At 45.5% G+C, this 22,625-nt stretch overlaps 4 protein-coding genes across 4 annotated transcripts; 3 read left to right on the top strand and 1 right to left on the bottom strand.

Annotated features, from left to right (window-relative positions):
- Window positions 1-1,563: 1,563 nt before the first annotated feature.
- On the top strand, window positions 1,564-1,971 carry F5891DRAFT_981440 (uncharacterized protein; the record flags this gene model as incomplete). The annotated part of the gene is made up of 2 exons (XM_041377104.1): window positions 1,564-1,804; window positions 1,862-1,971. 2 exons carry the CDS (start codon window positions 1,564-1,566, stop codon window positions 1,969-1,971), a joined length of 351 nt encoding a protein of 116 aa, XP_041224621.1.
- Window positions 1,972-2,598: 627 nt separating this feature from the next.
- Window positions 2,599-4,921, top strand: F5891DRAFT_981439 (uncharacterized protein; the record flags this gene model as incomplete). The annotated part of the gene is made up of 8 exons (XM_041377103.1): window positions 2,599-2,722; window positions 2,782-3,105; window positions 3,166-3,273; window positions 3,333-3,413; window positions 3,468-4,354; window positions 4,406-4,713; window positions 4,755-4,774; window positions 4,875-4,921. 8 exons carry the CDS (start codon window positions 2,599-2,601, stop codon window positions 4,919-4,921), a joined length of 1,899 nt encoding a protein of 632 aa, XP_041224620.1.
- Window positions 4,922-6,757: 1,836 nt separating this feature from the next.
- F5891DRAFT_981438 (uncharacterized protein) lies at window positions 6,758-8,986 on the bottom strand (the record flags this gene model as incomplete). Its single annotated transcript, XM_041377102.1, has 6 exons — window positions 6,758-7,492; window positions 7,545-7,693; window positions 7,744-7,784; window positions 7,874-8,663; window positions 8,706-8,757; window positions 8,810-8,986. 6 exons carry the CDS (start codon window positions 8,984-8,986, stop codon window positions 6,758-6,760), a joined length of 1,944 nt encoding a protein of 647 aa, XP_041224619.1.
- A 9,303-nt stretch (window positions 8,987-18,289) lies between these two features.
- Window positions 18,290-18,673, top strand: F5891DRAFT_929307 (uncharacterized protein; the record flags this gene model as incomplete). The annotated part of the gene is made up of 1 exon (XM_041373926.1): window positions 18,290-18,673. A coding segment is annotated over one exon (384 nt), but the record flags the coding sequence as incomplete, so codon positions are not given.
- Between the last annotated feature and the right edge of the window lie 3,952 nt (window positions 18,674-22,625).

Below are 22,625 nucleotides of genomic sequence, written 5' to 3'. Positions count from 1 at the left end.
GGATCCTGGACTGGGGTGGGGCTGGTGGTGTATTATCGCAGTCATTGAGGTCCTCAGCTGAAGGTTCAATATCATTGAAAAACCTCGGAATACGTCTCTGAGGAACATTATAATCCTCTGAAACCATAGAGGGATCAGCAGACATCAGATCCGGCTGCTCCATAGATATATGGACGTAAGATCTCACCACGGTCAGATCGATTTCCAGAATCAAAGGTATCGTCCATTGTCATGTCAACATCAGTTTGCCCCCTTTCTGAGTTCGAGTCGTTGAAACGGTGCTGCGACTCGGACGCTGTGGGACTGCCAGAGGGGATGACATCGAATGACATAGTATGAGTCATGCTAGAACTCGGCCTGGCTTCTAAGGGTTTACAAGAGGCAATCGGTCTTGGATGGGCCTTTACATGCCCACTGGAAGGCCTCAGTGGTAAGGTTCCCTAGCGACAAGTTTACTAAGTCCTGCTCTGACCAATAAGCCAACCAACTCACTTGTGATAGGGCCTTCGTTGACATGTTTGCAACTAAATTAGACAAAGTCGAACCTCTCGCGAGCTCTAATCTTTTCTGTCTTGCAAGAACGCTAGACCTTTTGAAAAAACTGCAAGTCGCTCGATGTCTATTCAGTCCTCGATTGTCTGTTGCCTTCTGCCAAGAACAACCTCGAGCTCCGCACTGAGACACCATCACAAAAACCAGCAGGATCCAGAAAACTTGTAAAAGCCTGCATGTATTACAATGGGTATGTTGCCGAATACAAGCTTCAGCTCGGTAAGTGCATCTGAGAACTCGAATCGCGAGTCGCCGTAGCACTCAGCATTGTACACATGTTTCCGGAGTTTTGTTTCCAATTTCAAATTTCAAATTCCTTATCATTTTTCCTTATACGACATAGAATCAATATGGAAATACTAATAATAACAAGTGTTATACGTACACGTACTCATAAGCAACCATGTTCAACCCTTCGGAACCCAGTTCCCTCCCACTTACGCACCAGCCCACAGTAAGAATGCCCTTTCATGCTCCTCCAAGCTCGACCAGAGGGTCGAGTCAGGAATGCGAGTACAAAGACGAGCCCAGTCAATGCGAGACTGATCCTTCTTCGTGCATACTCGAGCCTTCTCCAGCTCTCGTTCGGACGATTGGTAAGACTCGCAGTCGACATATCTCACAAGCCAAACGTGCCAGGTCGCCATCATCTGACGAAACCGACGACGGCATTCTTAGACCTATAACTCCTCCACCCATAATCAACGATCTTGCTCGTTTTGTCAAGCGTGCAAAGTTAAGCCCAACGCTTCGCATAAAGGATAGCTCCAACACACAGGATCAGCCGCTTTTTTAATAACCAGTTATCTCACCGTGGCTCATTGAGTGTATCAGATGCTCAGCGGGTATGTTATTTTGTATATAAATTGGACAAATTGCTCATTGAGAAAAACATACCAGACCAAAGATGTGCTCCGGCGCCGTTTGAAGAACTTGTCTTCAGAAGCTGCAGCTCAAGCTGTAGTTACGATGCACGCTGACGTTGAATGGAGGCGCGTGTGTTGTCTGGCAATGGCTTGGGAAATCTATGCGAGTGAAGAACACTTGAAGTTCCTTCACATGGTTCTTGAAGATCAAGGTGAAAGATATGCCAGTGCTGGCAGTGAGCCTTTTGGCACGTCAGTTGAAGGGCTCGTTAGCTGTAGTGAGGAGGAACTTAAAGATCGGATAGACTTCGGTGTCGCTGCATACAGCCATGATGTAACATCATTCGCTGTTGGAGACACACAGTTGGATTACCTCGAGAATACATGTAAGTGTGCTCATTTACCTACAAGCAATGTCGCTGCTGATGATCATAAAGCCACAGACTCAGACGAATCCGATGACTCTGGCATCGCTCTCACGCACTCGGAAGAAGACCGATCCAGGGGTGAGACATTAAGAACTGCAGCAATTTCATCACCGTGTAACAGCTAAAGTACTCAGTATAAATGACTTTCGCCTGGCTTTGCGCTGACCATGTGCTAGATTCATTGTCTCAACATATGCAATGCGATAGGAATAGTTCAGGGACAAAGTTTCCCCTGTAGCTTTACCGATTGTGATGTGGGGCATGAGGTCCCCATTGTTATTCTCTGTTTCCTTCTGTTTGTCCCTGTGACAGTATCGTTATCAGATCTACAACATTCACTTCGAACTTTTGTTGCGATAGGTTACACATGTACTTCATCGATAGTTGTTGGCTACCAGATGCCTTTCAATATCAGATATCGGGAAGGCGGCCTCGATGCCGGTTTTCTTTTACGCTAGATTTTGTAATTTAAGTTTCGCCTTACTTTGATGGAACACGGTTTTGACTATGTTAGATTACCGACGCCTGGGATCATAGTACTGCCAGCATATGACGTTAGACTGGGCTAGTACTACTGAGTCATTATGGCGTAAATCGGCCCGGGGTTGCAGCGGCCAACGTTTCCGAAGTTGGCCGGCACGACTAATCTGGACAATGGTTCGAATTTCATGTGTGTAACATGAGGCTAGGTACAATTCAATTGAACTCCATATATCGACGACTGAGTACCACCCCAAACCTTAATTGACCTCATGACAGCGGGAATTAACGTAGATTGCCCAACTTGTACGCGTCTGAAAGCAGGAATACGTGTTTTTCCTTCCAATCGGACGCGTCTGCCTTCAGAGGCCAGAAAATCTTGCAACAAATCGAAGAGTAAGTCGCACTCATTATCCAATTAACCGTGACACTGTCTGATAGATCTGTTATCGCAGCCGGCATGGGTTTGATCAGTGGGGCCCTCTTGTACCCGCCGCGGCCGTGTTCGACTCGAATTTACGCTACCTGTATCGTGACCACACTCCTACTACTCGCAAGACATCGTCATCCAGACTCGGATATGTTCAATTTCGACTCTGATTGGCAGCCTGACCCGGACTCTCAGCATCAACATGGCCCTGGGCAACAGAGTCACAGTGAATCAGGATGGTCCGGCCTGCCACAGCTCAATCATTCTGATTCAGGTCAACGATCACTGCAGGAGAGTCTGCCGCAGCATGAACCTGACTTAGTACCAGCAGGTGGCTACCACGCTCAATGTACATTTTGCTTCTCCTCAAACCGTTTAGCAAGATCTATTAATGTTCTTCCACTTCAAGCTCACGGCCCCCAGCTGGGGTATGGCGATGATCTTCAGGCCGCTAATTCCTCTAACTCCAATGTGCATGAGAGCTCAGATAACGCAGAGTTATTTAACTACGGTCATGGTAAATGTTGTTTGATATTATCGTTGTTCGCCACATTTACGTTTGTCATTTTCACGCAGGGTATCACAGTCTTCACCTATACGACGGCTACTCGAACATTCCCTGGCAAGGCTACAACGACGGTAGTACTAGCACCAATTGTGAGTTTCATTATCATTCATTTACACTGTCTCAAGTTGCTCATAATTTTCAAGTTGGTGCTCACGGTGACTACCTGTCTGCAGGCAGCAGCAGTCAGTTGCGTATGGAGCCACCGCCGCATACATTCCCAGACGGGCACAATGCGGTCGTCGTCCCTCACGCTGGTCCCGTCCCTCACGCTGGTCCCGTCCCTCACGCTGGTCCCGTCCCTCACGCTGGTCTCCCTCACGCTGGTCCCGTCCACGACTCCACGGCTCCGCAAACCATACACAATCTTCAACTCCCTGCTGACGCCTATACTATGGCGTCCAGCAGCTCGCACAGCGAGTACTACTTCGCGACATCTCACACCGACTCGAACGACCCTCAGCCCCCCTCCGACCCCATGCCTCATGTGACCCAAAAGTTGGGCCGGAGTGTTCGACCGAGCAGCCGTAAAGCTACGAGCTCTCGGACGAAGTTTCTCACCTCCAAACAAATCCCCCAGGAATCACCTTTGTCCATGATACAAACGCCCTCATCGCTGTCGCTAGGTTTCACATCGCCGGAGTTCATACGAGACGTAAAAGAGGATGCTCGAACGACTATGTTTAAGTTTTTGTTCCAAGAAAACCTTTTCCCGTCCACGACAGAGAACTCCGCTATCGCTAAGAGAGCACTGGACGATACGATCGCTCGGTACTCTACCACCAAAGGTGTTAATGGGGTCGACCTCGTCCATTGGAAATCTGGGCAAGATGGTAAAAATTTACTTGCGAGGATGAAAGCGGTTGTGAAGGAAATACACAGTGACTTCGAGCAGGTCGCTACGTTCTCCTGGATATCTGCCTACGCATTGAGTCACAACATATCCATGACTAAATTTGACATGGAAACAGCGCGGATCACAAGACTGACTGCCCTACTGTCAAATTTTCTATTCGCCGATGAGGTCATTCAGGTAGGTCATAACGAAATTTTATTTTCGTGTCGTGATGCATACTCATTACAGATGACTATGGACGACGGGAGAATTATAACGTACCGAATCCCGTTTGGCCACCCGGCCGTCTTTGACTTGCTAGAACATATAATAAACAACATGCAGTACTCTCGTTACGTTCCCTTCGACCAAGAGGACTGGAAACGCTACCTCACCAATGCCATCTTCCTTGCAGCAACTTCACGTGGTTGGTCGCTGGAGAAAGGTTTGGCGGGCCCTTGGTCTGGGGCTATAGTGTTTGAGTCCGCGGAAAACAGGGCCCGTTACGAGACCATGAAGTCTCGCCTGCCCGCGTTGTCTGATGATGAAACGTTGAGGTTTGATGGATTGTTGGTTGACATGCGCCGTGCACTAGTAGGGTAACTCTAGATCCTGAAAGTACGTCTTTCACTAGACTTGGACGCTGGCGATTGGCGACACCAACGCCAAACTTGGCATCCTCGTCCCTAATGCTCACAGGCTATTATGCAATGTATAGGTAGCACAACTTCGGATAGGCTCAGTTCGACCAAAGGACTCGGATGACATGATAACATTTGTACATTTAGAACCACGCAAATACTGAGCGTAGCGTAGTAGCAAAAATAACAGACAGTTGCGAGGAAACAGAATCAACTCACTTTTGTCGAGCATCCTGGAGAAGTCGCGTGAAGTGTGTTATGCAAAGCGGTTGTTTGGATCCAAAGGATTTGCCAAACAACAGCAGGTCTAGATTAGTTTGTTTCAAAAGTCGTGTAATGTGACGCATAGGTGAGAGAATATGAGTACCTTCAATAAAACTAGCACGTCTGGAGTAGTGTTAATTGTCTTGAGTGATTGTGATATGTCGTAGTGTTGTGGAGAACTGGCACGGTGCTCTAGAATTGTTTATCGGATGCGAAAGCGGCTTTCCGTCGGAAAGCCTTAAAAAGTCATACAATTTTGGTAGCAATATGATGTTGGATTATATAGCCATATCTACGATCTCAAGGACTTGACAAACGAGAACATACACCAAGGTTGAGAAAAGTGGATATCTATCCATTTGTTCCTGTGATCACGCTCCCCTGCAGTCTCGCCACAAACTTTGATCATACTCCTGTATTTTGATATAATTCATACATATTCCATCGCGAAACAAATATATTTGGGTATCCATAGTATTACAGTGCGATATCCAGATTATATTTGATTACAATAGCCATGTCTACAATATCAAGGACTCATTGGTTCACTGATGGTATGATTGATGAGCCATTAGCCGCAGCGTGATCCCGGTTCCAGATCCTAGAGAGTGAAAGAAAACTGACAACAGCAGGTGCACGATGAATGATGAACGATCACATGCGATAGAGCGTCGGAAAACAAAGTAGTTCTTATTGTCCTGGCAAACTTGAAGGTTAACGTTCATCAGAAAACTGGTTAGTTGAAATGGTGGGGAGTGCTACTATTGTAATCAAGTGTAATATTGCTACCGCACTACAATACATCAATCAAATTTCTTCACGATAAAACAATCGCCTAGAAATTTAAGAATGCGTTTGGAGTTTGTCGCAACACTATGGCACTATTATACAGACAGACAATAGAGCAACGGCACGAGGATAATTGTAGGAAGCCGTTGCTAGATAGTACCTACAAAACCGCACTGAGTCGGAGTAACACTGTTTGCCGGATAGATGACTTTCAGCCGTAGTGACTTGACTGAATGGGTTTGTTGATTGAATGGTTCAGGCTCTCGTCTATTTGTTGTCAGCACGATAAGTTATCGTGCTGACACCAAATGAACGAGAGCCTGACAATGGCTGGGAGAAGTCTTATGCGCACTGTGCCTACAAAGGCAGAGTCGCAGAATGGTGTAGTTACTAAGATAGGCTGCTGTTAGTAGCCGACATTCCAACCTGGGGATGCGTAACACACCGGCAGTTTGGGAGTTTTCCACTATGCAAGATTTGTTTCAAAATGTTAGTGATAAAGTTGGAATTTTTACTGTACATTTTGACACAATAAAGATCAAAAATTTGGATAGTGCTAAAATCCTGCACGAAATTCTACATTCCATGCACCTTTTTGAGCGACGTAAATTATGAAGTTTTCAGCGCGGGAAAATGCTTCCCAAAATATCATGTGATGTTGGTCATTTTGCAATTGTGGGCACAATCAAATTTTTTAGCAAGATAAAATGGGAAAGTAAAATACGGATTTTTAGTGTGAGAAAAATGATGCGGGTATTTGTTGGGCATTCATCGGGCAATCATTCGTATTGGGTATTTAGGCATTCACGTTTGTCAGGCTCGTGGAAACTATTGTGTGTAGATTCATGAACAACTAGAATACGGTATCACTAGCATTACATGACATAGTTACTTGTCTAATGTGAGGTTAAGGAAGGGATGTCAATGCACCACCCAGACCAGTTAGCGAGCTGCAATCACCATCACCCTCGTCAGCATCTGCATTATCTAGCCTACGCCTCTTGCCAGACAAGGTGATTTCTACCCCCGAGCCTAATAGTGACTGAGACTTGGTGAACAAGCCTGGCTCGTACTTCTCCTCGTGCTCGAGTTTTTGCAGCACGGCGGCATCTTTGACAGGCCAACTGGATAAATCAAGCTGCTTGTTGAAAATGTCTATCACAGTGTCGTGTGAGTCCAGGACCTTCATACCCATCTCCTTCTTGTAGACAGGGGAGTCAGTCATGATCCCATGTGCAGCTATCAGCAAATCTTGTGTGATAGGGACTTCTTGCATTGCATTCTCATATGCAAGCCGGAACTTATCAAATATCATTTGCTGATGGTCGGTAATCTGAGTGTACCGATGTGAGAAGAATTTGGCAAGTGCATGTATAAGACCATCGAGCAGTTTGCAGTCGACAAACATGATGTTTGGAAGGTTGCTTCTCCCGACTAGCCAATCCGCTTTTGAAGATGATCTGGGATTGGTTTCGAAGACCTGTGTTGCGAGTGATGTCTGGCGAACGATGTCCATGTACATCTCCTTGTACATAAGAGCCATCCACAGAATGACATAAAAGCTCGACTCAAGATCATCCTTGACCGAGTGTATCGCGTATTTATGTTCAACGAGGTACACAGACATGAATTGCCAGGTTCCCTAAGTAATAGCAAAATTAGCACATTATATAAAGCACATGGAATAAACATACCGTGTGTGTTGTTTGCCGGGGACCCTGAATATTGATTAACTTTGCCAAGTCCCAATCGATGAGGTAGCCCTGCCCTTTGTAGATGACGACATTTCTGACACTGAGGTCTCGATGTAGCACCTTTGCAAGTTCGAATGCTTCCTTATGAGCTGTGTTGATAGATTATGAATAAGACATGTGCGAAGTGAAAAACACGTACCAATCAGTGCATCACGCACAGCCAGAATAAGTTGATGAGAACTCTCAAAGTCAGTCAGTTTTTCGCCCATGATATTGAGAGCCAGACAGTGGAGAATGTGCGGAGTGAGAGGCAAGTGGGGCTTGCCCACTTAGTGCATCCGAACTTGGCAGTTTGAGTAGATTGCTGAGCGATAGAGGGGGGTACGTCATGATATGTGATGCAGTTTGCGATATTGTAAACATTGTGCAAATGCAATAATTTATAGGTCTCGCCTTCCAATAAAACATCGGGTAATGATACCCGCCAAGAGTCCTTGAACATTACGACCTTCTTGTTGATAAGGTCGAATGCTGGACACGCACGGGTCCAGCGGCCAACAGGCGAGTAAGATCTTGTAAGAGGTTGAGGAACGATTAATGTAAGCGAGCCGGGGCCCTCAACACTAGGGATATCGAGTTTGAACATACGAGTGGTACTGGGAATATTGAGCCGTGACCTTGTGAGGTCAGCCTCCTCGTCGCCAGCAAGTGTTACAGAAGTGTCAACACCACGCATTTCAGGTGATGCTCGTGCGTAACGATGAAAGAAGTCAGCCAAATATGGCTCGTTATTGTAGTCGATGGCGCTGGTGACGATAGCTCCCTCCCTATCCCATCTGATAATGCGAGCGCGATCACGTACAATCAGGAGAGAGAATGCGTGGGTACAGAACTGGGTGCCGAGCTGAGCTGCAGCATAGCTAGTTATTTGTCCCAGAGTGTCCATACCCCGATTTGTCTTGGATACGACGCTATCAACCCCAGAAGGGTTGCAAAATGTGTCATGGGAGTAAGACCATTTGAATTTGACGATAATTTCTGTTGTAGAAACATCACAATTGCGCGATGAAGGTGCACATCCATCAGGATACACGCAGATGTCCGGCTTGATATTGAATACTGTTGAATTTATTTTTGAGCAGTTTCATATGTCTGGGTGACTGTGGGTGTCAACAAACGACAATTGAGGCGCGAAAGGTTTAATGGCGTTAATCTAGGGTTAGGTTGTCAATAATCTCACTATTGTATACAAGAGATATACTCACAAAAGGTATATAGGCATGTTCCTCATTTCTAACAGAGAGCATATCGCTGAATGCTCCAACAGCGGAAGTGAGGGACGAGGGATCATAATCGGGAATTTGACAAGTAGGAAGGAATTCCTGGAGAAAGTCCTCAACTGGCATCGGGCCAACAAAATAACCTTTCATCTCTTTACCCATGGCCTGAATAGTTTCGTGCCGGCATTGTGTAAGAGTCATAAAGGGCAGCATGGTGGAGCTCTCCCGTTTGATAGGAGTATCAACGACATCATCGGGAACTAGATAGGGGCCTTCCACAATGGGAAGCACTGCTGTTTCTGCGGTAGGGGTGCATTCGGCAGGCACTGCAAGGTCGGTGTAGAGACTCGCGCGTCTCAATGCCGAATATCCGGCCTTTAACCATACATTCCTATATGATACAGCTCTAATCCTAAGGACCAGTCTCGCGCGCGCCTTATCCGAACTCATGCGCACTTAGGCGCGCCTTACCTGCGCACGCGCTATGCGCGCTTCGCGCGCCTCCTCCTAGGTCTTCGCGCTATTGTCCATCCATTTGTCCTATGTCCTTACTGATTCGCTGGTGCGTTATTCCTATCTTGTCCATTGAACTAATGAAATCTTCGGTCCGACGTCCGCACTACATATAGAAAGTCTATTTAAACTTAGTTATAATTAGAGTTGATATGGTTACTCGGTTCGGGAGCGCGCTCGGAAGCGCGCCACTTAGCGTAATCTCCATTCTTAAATACAGAAAGGTTTCCTTTGGTTCTGGTACTTACTTTCCCCTTATCTTTGTATACTGGAAAGTGTATAGATCACCTCCTCACTTGTTATCTGATCTGATTCTCCTGTCAATCATCCATCTTTGCATTCACTCCTCAATAGGATCTTTCCTCTAATGCTCAAGGCGCGCCTTTGCTTCGCGCGCGCGCATTCTCGAACCTCCTGCTCATGCGCGCATCTCGTGCGCCTTCGCCTCGTGTCATATCCCGTATTCCGGACCTACAACTGACAATATTCCCATGCCTCATCCGGACCTTCGGATGCCCTATCCATGTCTCCGGACCAACATCCGACGATGTTCCCATGCCTCATCCGGACCTCCGGACCTCCTGTCCACATCTCCGTAACCAATCCTCTATCCGTCCGGATCCCTGTACTCCTGCATCTGATATCCAGATGCCAGATCTGATATCCACATCTCCGGATCTCCGGATCCGACCTATGCTTCATATCCGAATCCAAACCTTAAATCAGCGCTCATCCCCTTATGGTAATCACCTGTCTCCGGACTTCCAAACATCCGGATCCGACCTGCGTCTATCTTCCGTGCCTTTTCCCTTTGTATGTTCCTACTCCAGTTAGACCATATCATTTTCCGTACCTCATTTCATGTCCGGCTTTATTTTCCTCTGCTTTCATCTCCGGCTTCATTTACTATTTTCCGATAGACTAGTGTTTGACTTTGCTATATGCTCCATCCACAGCTTTGTATAGCTTAGGACTTCGCATCTCAGTAGTATATAAACCCCTGTAGATACTCCTGTATTTCCTTAGTCTGATTATTACACATATATAGTCCTCGCACTAGATCCCACTCTAAGTCTTCACATCAGTTCTAGTCTTCCGACTTAAGTCAATATCTATCTCAGGCCTAGGGAGGAATTCCCTAGGCCGGAGCTCCGCTCCTCTGCTCCTCTGAACCTTTGCTCCTCTGCTCCTCCATTCCTCTGATCCTTTGCTCCTCCACTCCTCCGTTCCTCCGCCCAACCATTCCTCCATTCCTCCGAGTTTCTGGAAGTTCCTCCGGAACTTTCCTGCGGTCCTCCGGACCTATTCTGCATTGGACTTTGTCCTTGCAGCCTTTCCTCTGTTTGCTTCTACTCAGGACTTGTCCTGAGTAGCCATTACACATATCTGTACCAGGACGAAACCTCACCGTAATTTCCGGAAGTTCCTCCGGAACTTTCCTGCACTCATCCGGAAGTTGCTTGCACTCGTCCGGAAAGTCCTTCCGAACTTTCCCACGCTCGTCCGGAAGTCCTTCGGACTTCCTTGGACTTTCTCTGGACATCATTCAGAAATTAAGGGCACATACTCGGGTAAGGGGCGCAGCGCATGAGCTGAAGCCAAGCCCCTTTGAATCAGTCCTACCCTTTGTGCACGGTCTTAACACCTCGCGTATGCGTGCCTTTGCGCGCATTATCTTCTCGCGCCTGTTAGCGCCCGCCTAGCTCATAGAGTTTCCCTCCACCTTTATTTCGAGGAACTTCTCTCAGTGGTTGTCCTTTGGGTCGAGTCGTTGTCTCGTATCCCGGTCTTGCTGTTGAGCACCCTTTTGTTTTAAGTGTTTTCACGTATAGTCAAGATTCCTCATCTACAGCGCATTAGTGTGCAATAGATGTTTAGAGTCATCCCTGACTTTGGGCGATGTGATTGGTGATGATGATGATGCGGATTGCGAAGGAGATGGTGCTGATGATGAATGTGAAGAGGCGCCTGCAGTGCGCTTCTGGTTGCGCTTCGCGAGCGCGCACTCGAGTTCGTGATCTAAAGTGACGCAGTCTGGTATACCTTTGTATGCTGGCGCAGTTGATGGTTGAGGTGCGTGTAATTCGCATGAAGGCGCGGGAAAGGCGTGCGCGCGAGGTGCGAGAATAGGAACTGGTGGCCTTTTGTCAAGTACAACTTCTGGGGGTGCGCGATAGAAGAGTCCAGCTGTCACATTAGTGCTAATGGTCATATCCTTAGCTTGCGCTGGCACAGTTGCTGTGACTAAGTTCGCAATTGGCGCTACCACAGGTGCGCTAACTGGTGCGCTTACTGGTGCGCTTGGCACGGGAAAAGCGCGCGCAGGTAATAGGAACTGCACAGCTGCAAAGACATCCATAAACAGGTATGGGTTGTATGAATGGTGGTCAGGGAACTTGTTAAGACCGTGCACAAAGGGTAGGACTAATTCAAAGGGGCTTGGCTTCAGCTCATGCGCTGCGCCCCTTACCCGAGTATGTGCCCTTAATTTCAGAATGATGTCCGGAGGACTTCCGGACGAGTGCAGGAAAGTTTGGAAGGACTTTCCGGACAGGTGCAAGCAACTTCCGGATGAGTGCGGGAAAGTTCCGGAGGAACTTCCGGAAATTACTATGAGGTTTTGTCCTGGTACGGATATGTGTAATGGCTACTCAGGACAAGTCCTGAGTAGATGCAAACAGAGGAAAGGCTGCAAGGACAAAGTCCGACGCAGAATAGGTCCGGAGGACCGCAGGAAAGTTCCGGAGGAACTTCCAGAAACTCGGAGGAATGGAGGAATGGTTGGGCGGAGGAACGGAGGAGTAGAGGAGCAAAGGTTCGGAGGAATGGAGGAGCAGAGGAGCAAAGGTTCAGAGGAGCAGAGGAGCGGAGCTCCGGCCTAGGGAATTCCTCCCTAGGCCTGAGATAGATATTGACTTAAGTCGGAAGACTAGAACTGATGTGAAGACTTAGAGTGGGATCTAGTGCGAGGACTATATATGTGTAATAATCAGACTAAGGAAATACAGGAGTATCTACAGGGGTTTATATACTACTGAGATGCGAAGTCCGAAGCTATACAAAGCTGTGGACGGAGCGTATAGAAAAGTCAAATGCTAGTCTATCGGAAAATAGTAAATGAAACCGGAGATTAGAACAGAGGAAAATACAGGGCAGAAATGAAATGAGGTACGGAAAATTATATGGTCTAACTGGAGTAGGAACATACAAAGGGAAAAGGCACGGAAGATAGACGCAGGTCGGATCCGGATGTTTGGAAGTCCGGAGACAGGTGATTACCATAAGGGGATGAGCGCTGATTTAAGGTTTGGATTCGGATATGAAGCATAGGTCGGATCCGGAGATCCGGAGATGTGGATATCAGATCTGGCATCCGGATATCAGATACAGGAGTACAGGGATCCGGACAGATAGAGGATTGGGTCTGGAGACATGGACAGGAGGTCCGGAGGTCCGGATGAGGCGTGGGAATATTGTCAGATGTAGGTCCGGAATACGGGATATGACAGAACTTGATCATAAGGCGCAAGCGTATTTGCGCCTGAGCGTCGCTAGGGATTCCTTCCATGAATAAGCGGTCACGTTCGGCCTTTCCAATACAGTCTTCATCCATGAGTGGCTGCATAATCTTCCTGAATGTGCGCAGGTAACTGCTTAGTTCTGTGCAAGAGGGCATTGGTTTGTTAGCGTATTCGCGCGTGATGGCGCGCAAGTCTGCAAGCGCGTAGCATCTTTTACCATCCCATCCAGGATACATTACCTTCACCTCATCTAAAAAGGCGCTGTAATCATCTACTGCCGCTTCTGGCATGCCTCCCCATAGTTCTTGGTCATCGTGCTCAAGGTAGAGGATAATACCTTTGATGTGGTCGAGTCCTTGGAGTCCTGCTTTATCAGCAAGCTGCTCATATGCATCAATGAACTCGGCGAGGTTGTCTGTAGTGCCATCAAACTTGGGCGCGTTTGCCGTGCCACGGATAGGCATTCTATAAGGCATTGCAGCGTGAAAAAGTGCAGGCGCGTGCGAGGCATATAACAGGTGTGCGCGCGAGGCGTGGGAATATTGCGCGCGCGCAAGGCGCGAGAATGCGTGACTAGAAAATGGTTAGCTTTTGAAATTGCAAAGAAATTGACCTTATATGTGCGAATTGCGTGAAGTGCGAAGATGCGCAAAACTAGATCTTGCTGACTGCTCCCCTCGCGGTGGGCTCCAGTTGTAGAAACAACAATACTGAGAGGAACAAACAAAGCTCCTGGCTGTATCTATAAAATAGTTGTAAGGTCGCGCGCTGCCTAGTCTGTGTTACTTGAGAAGACAAGTGCGTTCGACCCTATAGGGGAAGCGAGTGCAGCAAGGATCTAGAAGTGTGCGCGGAAGCGAAGCACGAGAAAGTGCAGGTGCGCACAAGGCGCGGGAACACGTGCGCGTATGCAGAAAACAATAGAGAGGTAGTCTTAAGTGCTAATAGGTTGCAAGATAAGAGAAGAGCGATGCCAGATGTAAACAAATAGAGTTCTACTATGTTCTGCTAAGTAGTAAGTGGGTAGTAACTAGTAAGTGAAAAGTAGGAAAAGTAAGTTCTAATAGTATGTACTGCTGGCGCTTATATAGCGCGCCTAAGCGCGGTCATGCAGAGCCGAAGCGCTACCGAGTAGGTATATAAAGATATATATGAGTGAGAATCCATGATAAAAATAAAGGTGGAACTATGCTAATAAAGGAAATGGAAATATACGCACTAGGGAGCTTGGTGGACAGTGGATGGATGCTTCTGGATGGCTGGCGCTATAGGGCGCTCAAGCGCGGGAACGCGCGCACGCGTATACATCGCGATGCGCGGGAAAGCTGCGCCTCATATAGAGATAGCTGTGGGTAGCGCACAGAGTGACGCTACAAGTTCGTGCTATGTACTTCCTAGTGAAAGCTGTCATATCAGACCATGAGACGCACAAGTCTCTACATCGGGCTCATTAAGCATGCCCTTAATATATTTTGCGTCAACTTCAACATGGAGGTTCTGAACTCCAATGATGTGAAGTCTGTAATGTCAAAGTGCTCTGAAAAGTCCATACAATTCTAACTTGGGCTGAAAGTATCGTGACTCTGCATCACCCATAGGTAAAGAACCATATCGTGCTGGTCATCGTCGTCCTTCATCATCTATTTGTGAAAGGATGATTCCTACAGCTATGAAGCTGGAATCGACTGATAAATATACGGGATTTGAGGAAGTATAGTCAATGCTTCTCATTGCTGGTGCTGAACATATACGTTCCTTCAAAGTTTCAAAAGAAATATCTTGCTTCTCTCCCCAAATGAAAGGGGCATCTTTTTTCCAAAGTTGGGTGATAGGTTTTGCTAGTTCAGAAAATCCTAGTATCCAAATACGAACTGTCCCACAAAGTCCCATAAATCCTCGGGCTTCTTTAACCGTAGTGGGGATCGGCCAGTTAAGAATTTTGGACACTTTCTCAGTATCAGGTAGTCTACCTTCTGGAGTACAGCGCTGTCCTACGATAAGGACGTCTGGAAGGCAACACTGAATTTTCGTAGCGGAGAATGTTGCACCTACATCTTTTATGTGGTGCATGATACGGTGAACATCATTTGCATGTTCCCAAATAAATTGTCTAATCCCTGGGTTTTCTTCTAAGACCTCAGGATCACCTTCATCGTCAGGATAGATAGTCTTTGGACCTTTGACTGGAAGGTCATCTATGAAAACATTGGCTACATGTGGAATTTCATCCTGCAGTACAAAGCTGGTGCATTTCTGAAATTCTGCAGGTGCATTTGTGTAGCCCATTGGTAAGGCTGTTAAGCGTAGCATACCTAATGGTGTTAGGAAAGCTGTAAGATCTCTGCTTTCTGGGTGCATTTTACGTGCATCAAATCCCCAGAATAAATCAAATACGGTGTAACACTGAGCTCCTGCAAATGACTCTACAAAGTCATCTACTATAGGAATGAGACCAGCATCTTGAATAGAAATTTTGTTGAGAGGTTGAAGATCATGGACTAGTCTTAGTTTTCCATTCTTCTTGAGTACACAGAACCAGCGTGAACGGTATGCAGATTGGCTTGGTTCATATACCCCTGCATTAATCTTGGATTTGAGTAGTTCAATAACTTTCTGACGTATCCCAGGTGGGATAGGAATATTCTTATATTCCCAAGGTACATGAGGTACAGTGGGAATAATGTATGGGGTCAAATATGATTCTTTGAGAGTACCCCTATCAGTTTCTTCAAATGCTAGGGTCTCTTGATTTAAATTCATGATGTGTTGAAAAAGTTTCACTTCTTCACGTAGTAGAAATCCTTTTGAATTTATCCCAAGGTCAACCATACGTTCATGAGTTAGACATCCATTAGGAATAAATTCAGGGGGATGTGGAGTTAATGGGATTAAATTTTGAAGTGGGTTATGAGGGAAATGACGATCTACTCTGGCTCCTTGAGGAAAAGTTCCTGACATGGGCTTGACTTTTTTGTCAACCCTCTTGTACATTGTGAGTACTGGATTTCCCTCAGGATAGTTGGTAGAGTCACAAGAAATTAAGATATCAGACTCAGTATCACAATTTTCGTCATAGTCTGAGTCTTGAAGTATAGAGTCTTCATTTTGATTGAAGTTTGTAGTTTGGTTTTTGGATGTGAGATTATTTCTAAGTCTCTCAAAACAGTCTTCTATAGACTCATTTTCAAGCAAATCTGAAGGATACACTAGCATCTCCTCACTTGAATTTTGTTCAATAGGTTTTGAGTGACTTAGACTTAAAACTTGATTTTGGTGTTGTTGAAACTTAGGTTTTTCAGACAAAAATTTGGACCACCAAAGACTTGAATTACAGAACAGGTAACTCATATCTAAGGCTATCACTTGACTTTTTACACCTTTTTCCTGTATCAATACACTCATACACATAAGTCTGCAATGTAGTTTTTGTGAATAGGCAAGAGCACTAGAGACAATCAAAACAAACAAAGACAAACAAGTGAAACAAGATACTGAGTCGAAAACGGAGATATAAATACATAGGCACTGGTTTGAAGACACGAGGGTCCATGTTTTTGGGATTATGTGAATTTTCACACGAGGCAATAGAAGTCGAAGGAAAATGAGAAATGATGGACATATACGAAATTTTGAGACTTGAGGATCCAGTAATGAGTTTTTAGATTTTCTATTAGAAAGATTGATAAGTTGAAAAGATAATAATGAAGGATAGAAGTTTACCTCTAGAGTACTAGAGAAAAAACTTCTTAGCCTTATATTTCGGCTCTTCATCAGGTTCCTCAGCAATATCTGAGAGAACAAACCATTCCTTTGAATAAAAGGGGTCTTCAAACATCTCACTTCGAAAGGTGATGTTGCTATGATAGTGAGGCCCGAGTGCGCGATCCCAAGGACTAGGTCTCTGTCTGATGCAAGACGAAGGATGTCCTTGATGGTCCCAACATCAAGGAGACGAGATTCTGTAAGTGCACGAATGGTGTCCTCGTCAGGGAAAGGCATGAGTAGGGCATCCAGGATCTTCGAGGCAAAAATAGGCTCTCCATGGTTTTCGGCAATGGCAGCATAGGAATTTAGCCGTTTGCACTCACTTTCAGAAAAGAAAGGATTGGCATCCTCGTAACGACCTAGATAAGTGCTGGGGGAGATGCCTCCTTGGATGTGAAGGAAATGATCACATTTGATAGTGTGTGCGTGCCTCGAAGCTTCTGCAAGCATTCGAGTTGACAGGACTGTCTCAATGACATTAATAAGGTGCCTGCTGTGAGCACGATGATCGCGAATTTCACGAACACGTTCGTGCCATGTTCGTCCAGAACGAGGGCCTCCTGTAGGGAGTTTAGCTCCCCCAGGGATAGTAGGGTGCCCAGAATAGGATCTGTCCTGGAACATATGAGGGCTCCAGTCGTTCACGATGATCTCGTCCTGACAGAAGCAGAACGACTCAATGGCCTGCATGACGTTGGGGATATATACTGAATGGTAGTCGTTATATTTGGCTGACTCGCCGTTAAGGTGCTCTTCAGCCTCCACGCGAGTCAGTCCTATGAAAGAGATTTCGGTCTTACCATCTGCTCGAGCAGGTCCATGATAGGATATATTCCCCGAAGTTGGTGCAGGGTAAGGGATGTGCATGTCGTCGTCCTCATCTTTCTCGTGTCTAAATGATGCACGAGGAGAGGAAGTGATAATATTATTCTTAAACGGAAGCAAGGGAACAAGAGAAGGCATGTACTCGTCCTCGAGACTCAGCTCGTCCTTTGAATTAGGAGGTGTCATTACGAAGGTGCTTGCTGGTATGGGGGAGCTAGAGTTCGAGTAGGTAGACTCTTCTTGGTCCATAGTTGGATGAATAAGATAGACATCGAGTGAGTCGTCGTTTTGATAAGCTCGTTCATCATCAAACGAGTAGGTAGATGGTGATGTGCATGGTGGTGTTGATGCCATAGACGAGCGCGAGGAATAGGCACCAAAAGGTTTGATATTATTATCCTGAGCTGCGCGAGCTAGAATTGTTGTGAGCGCGTCATAAAAACTTGTAGCTTTTATGTGCTCACCATTGTAAGCATCATGCGCGTCTTCCTTCAGGTCCTGCGCTGAAAGAACTTCTCCTTCCTCTAATACTGGTGTCGCGAAAGCCTCCTTACCCTGTCAATCATCGCAAGCGAAGTCGCTGATAAAGACGTTATCCGGGATAGCGTCTATGGGAGGAATCAGAGAATTAGTGCAAAGATCTGGGTCTGGATCAGGTTCGGAGTCAAGGATATTTTTAAAACAAAGTTCATTATCAATCAACGATACATGTATATAAGTCCCATTAAGGGAGGGACAAGGTAAGAGTATAAGGGGGGCTGTGTTAGGCGCGCATAAGGTTAAGATAGGTGTTGTGTCGGACGCGGGTGAGGTTAAGGTGGGTGTCGCGTTGGATAAAGGTGGGAGTGCCAAAGTGGCGTCAGCATTGGGCAAAGGTGGGAGTGCCAAAGTGGCGTCAGCGTTGGGCAAAGGTGGGAGTGCCAAAGTGCCGTCAGCGTTGGGCAAAGGTGGGAGTGCCAAAGTGCCGTCAGCGTTGGGCAAAGGTGGGAGTGCCAAAGTGCCGTCAGCGTTGGGCAAAGGTGGGAGTGCCAAAGTGCCGTCAGCGTTGGGCAAAGGTGGGAGTGCCAAAGTGCCGTCAGCGTTGGGCAAAGGTGGGAGTGCCAAAGTGCCGTCAGCGTTGGGCAAAGGTGGGAGTGCCAAAGTGCCGTCAGCATTGGGCAAAGGTGGGAGTGCCAAAGTCCCATCAGTGTTGGGCAAAGGTAGGAGTGCCGAAGTGCCGTCAGAGTTGGGCAAAGGTGGGAGTGCTGAAGTGCCGTCAGAGTTGGGCAAGGGTGGGAGTGCCAAAGTGCCGTCAGCATTGGGCAAAGGTGGGAGTGCCAAAGTGCCATAAGCGTTGGGCAAAGGTGGGGGTCCGGATTGGCGTTGGCGTTGGCCAAAAAGGGTGCCGGATGGTTGTTGGCGTTGGCCAAAGAGGGCGCCGGATGAAGTTTGGCATTGGCCAAAGAAGACAGCGCTGGATGAAGATTGGTGTTGGCCAAAGATAAGGCCGCCAGATGAGGATTGGCATTGGCCAAAGAGGGCGCCAGATGAAGTTTGGCATTGGCCAACGAGTGATGAGGAGGGGGTGAATGTGAGATAGTGTTTGTTTTAGTAAGAATTTGAACAATATTAGAAAGAAAAAAAAATGCACCCTCCCTATCCTTCAACTCAGGGATGTTTCCCTCTTCTCCAGGATTGGACGATCCCTCCCATTGCACGGGAGAATAGGAGGGGGAGCGAACATCCATTTGTGAGGGGTCGAAAAGTGGGGATAAGGATGTGGGGGAGAAGGAGAGAGTTAGACCGTTATTCTCAATAGAAGTTGTGAACCAGAAATTGCCAGGGTTCTGAAAAAGGAAATCGGCCAGTTCAGCGCGAGTATTGTCGAACGCGTGTTCCGGCATATTCCAAAAATGCAATGGATTACTAAAAATGGACGTGCATGTGATTTGTGGATGCCTCGCGCTGGATTGATCGGACACGAGGCCAGTGGGCGCTGGGTGTAGCACTGGTTCTGCCACTTCTTTTATACATTTTGAGAAATCTTTAATTTCAATTTTGGCTGACTGATCTCGGCCTTTGCTGATAAATTTCTTACGAATAAAATTCTCGGCATGGAGATCATTTTGTAATTGTTTGGTCACATGATTTTTGAGTTTAGAGTTTCACGCGCTAAATTCCGAATTCGGTAATTCTTCATTAATTTCACAAAACATTGTCGTTTCGCCCATATTAGTGACCCCAAGTGGACGGTTCAAAGTCCCAATTAGGGTCATTTCCGTCAGGAGTGCATAGAAGTTCATAACGGACCTCTAAATCAAGTGGATTTTTGAATAATAACCACGTCCCGTCCTTTCTTTCGTCAATGGAGACGTAGTTTCCTCTTTGCCATGGACGACCTAATAATAGACTGAATGGTACGTGATCACCAACAAACAAATTCGCATGAGTACTAACTCCTCCACAGTCTAGTGGAACATTTTGTACCAATCCACGTAGTTTGCCTTCACCACCATTCACGTCGTTCATATCAGTGGCTCAAAAAAGTGTCCCAATGTTTGTAGCTTTTCATGTAATTGCTATATCATGTGTCAAGACGTGGGAATATGACTAAGCTATAGGGAGATGTCGGAAAGGTCTGCATCTCAGCTTTATTTCTATTCCCTATACCGTGGGAAAATAATGACATTATGTGAAGATATGAGTATTTTAATTTGATGACTCATTGGGACACTTTTTTGACTTTAAGTTTTACTAATGTAATCTCTATAATTCTAGTACTGTGTGTGACCTCCTTCTGCTCCAATCACTTCTGCCACTCTTCTAAACATATTCTCTATCAATTTTGGGTATTCCTCTTTGGTGATTCCATCATACTCTGCTGTAACACTGTCTCATAGTTGGAATAGCCCCTATAGTGAATCTTGATATGCTACAAGTAATTTCTTGAGTGATTCTCAGGGGTATTCAATAGGGTTGATGTCTTGGGTCTATGCTGAATATGATAGAATAGTAATATTCTGGTCTTAAAGTTATTTGGTAGCCAATCTAGAAGGTTGCTCTATAAGACTTAAGATCTCTTAATCACTATATTCTAATTGGAAAGACTGCTGATGCTAATAAAGTGACTAAATTGATTATTTCCATCATTCCTATGACTATCTCTACTCAAATAGTCAGACAGACTCTCAAGACAGCCCATCTTAAAGCTATAATCAAGAAAAACAGATTCCTCTGTCTCCAACCTATAAAAAGAAAAGACAAGATGCTACTTTCAAGTACAAATATTGGACTGCTAATAGCTGAAAGAGGTTTATCTAGTTAGATAAGGTTAAAATCAATAGGATGAGATCATATGGCAAGGAATTTATATTAAAATAGATAGGACAATCATTAAGATAAAGAAAAGTTAAATAAACACCTTAAGTTTCAAGACAAAACTTGATGGTATAGGACTATATGAGATAAAATGGAGTGGGAATATTCTATGAAGCAAAGGGGAGGATGAATACAGAGTAGTAAATACTCATTTGACAGGAGTGTCTGCTAAGAAGCATGCAGAAGTTATGAGTTAATGAAGAAGATACTGTTTTGTGATAAGACAATGACCCTAAGTATACCTCTAAATCAGCCACCAATAGCTTGCAAACCATGATATTACTATTCTATCATGTTCAACATAGACCCAAGACATCAACCCTATTGAATACCCCTGAGAATCACTCAAGAAATTACTTGTAGCATATCAAGATTCACTATAGGGGCTATTCCAACTATGAGACAGTGTTACAGCAGAGTATGATGGAATCACCAAAGAGGAATACCCAAAATTGATAGAGAATATGTTTAGAAGAGTGGCAGAAGTGATTGGAGCAGAAGGAGGTCACACACAGTACTAGAATTATAGAGATTACATTAGTAAAACTTAAAGTCAAAAAAGTGTCCCAATGAGTCATCAAATTAAAATACTCATATCTTCACATAATGTCATTATTTTCCCACGGTATAGGGAATAGAAATAAAGCTGAGATGCAGACCTTTCCGACATCTCCCTATAGCTTAGTCATATTCCCACGTCTTGACACATGATATAGCAATTACATGAAAAGCTACAAACATTGGGACACTTTTTTGAGCCACTGTAGATACTGACTTGGCAATATCTATAGGCCTATTAATAATAGTCTTCCAGACGTGTTTGTTTACGATATTGAGTTGTGAACCCATGTCAATTATTGCATTAATCGCTTGACCGTCACAATGCATGGCTATTTTGATTAATAGTCCACGTGTCTTTGTCCATACCGAATGTGCTTCTATCTTCGAGTCATTAGGTAAGGACTTTGGTTTGATAGCATTAGCGAGGATTCCGCTAAGCTCACGGGAAGTGCCAAGAAGCTCTCCTACCTCAAGTCGGATAGGAGTCCTCAACACTGTTTCAAGAATTTTCTCTGGCTTAATTTTAGCCGCGATGTCAGAGACGCATTGACGTGTTGTCGTATTCTTATGATCAGAGTTTGGGATTGATTTGTAAGGTGTGTCATTGGTCTTTGGGTGTTTCTCATTGACCTTCCTTTCGTCCACATCATCCATGATGATGTCTTCACTATCCCACCCATTATCTAGACCTTTTCCCATCTCTTTCTTATTTGCGGGCTTTGTCTTTGTGGGTGAAACAGGTTGTGTGGACTTAGGTTTGGTATGAGTATCAGCCTTCTTGGCTTGAGTAGTGGGAACTTTATCTTTCCCTTTATCTTTTTCGCTTGGTTTCCTTAGAGTTTTGCTTTGACCTGGAGGGAATACCTCCTGGAACCTTTCATGTCTTCCTTGTGTGGAGTTTCATGTGACTCTTTCAACCGGGAATGCATATGTTTCTTCATCTGTATCACTTTCTTCTTCTTCAGTTTCCTCAGACTGGTTGATTGAATCATCCGTGTCACTATTTTTGCTATCAGAACTCACATACTCTTCGATGTATGTGGTCCTAGTCTCTTGAATTTTATTTTGCTTATTTGCACTATAGGTTTGTGTGTCTCCGCTATTCACTTTGATAAAGTGAGCTACTGGCACACTGTCCTCTCGCTTTAGTGCTTCAATAATTGTTTCTTCAGGTAGCCGTCTTACAGCTCTTCCATCTGGTTTTCCTATTTGTCCACGGTGTGTACGCTGTAGTTTACCATCAGCGATTAGTTTATTGA

The sequence above is a fragment of the Suillus fuscotomentosus genome (genome assembly GCF_016647785.1).
Source record: "Suillus fuscotomentosus strain FC203 chromosome Unknown F5891scaffold_35, whole genome shotgun sequence".
In the NCBI taxonomy this organism is placed as follows: domain Eukaryota; kingdom Fungi; phylum Basidiomycota; class Agaricomycetes; order Boletales; family Suillaceae; genus Suillus; species Suillus fuscotomentosus.
The sequence above is the reverse complement of the archived record's forward strand: the minus strand, read 5'-3'. Positions and strand labels throughout refer to the sequence as shown.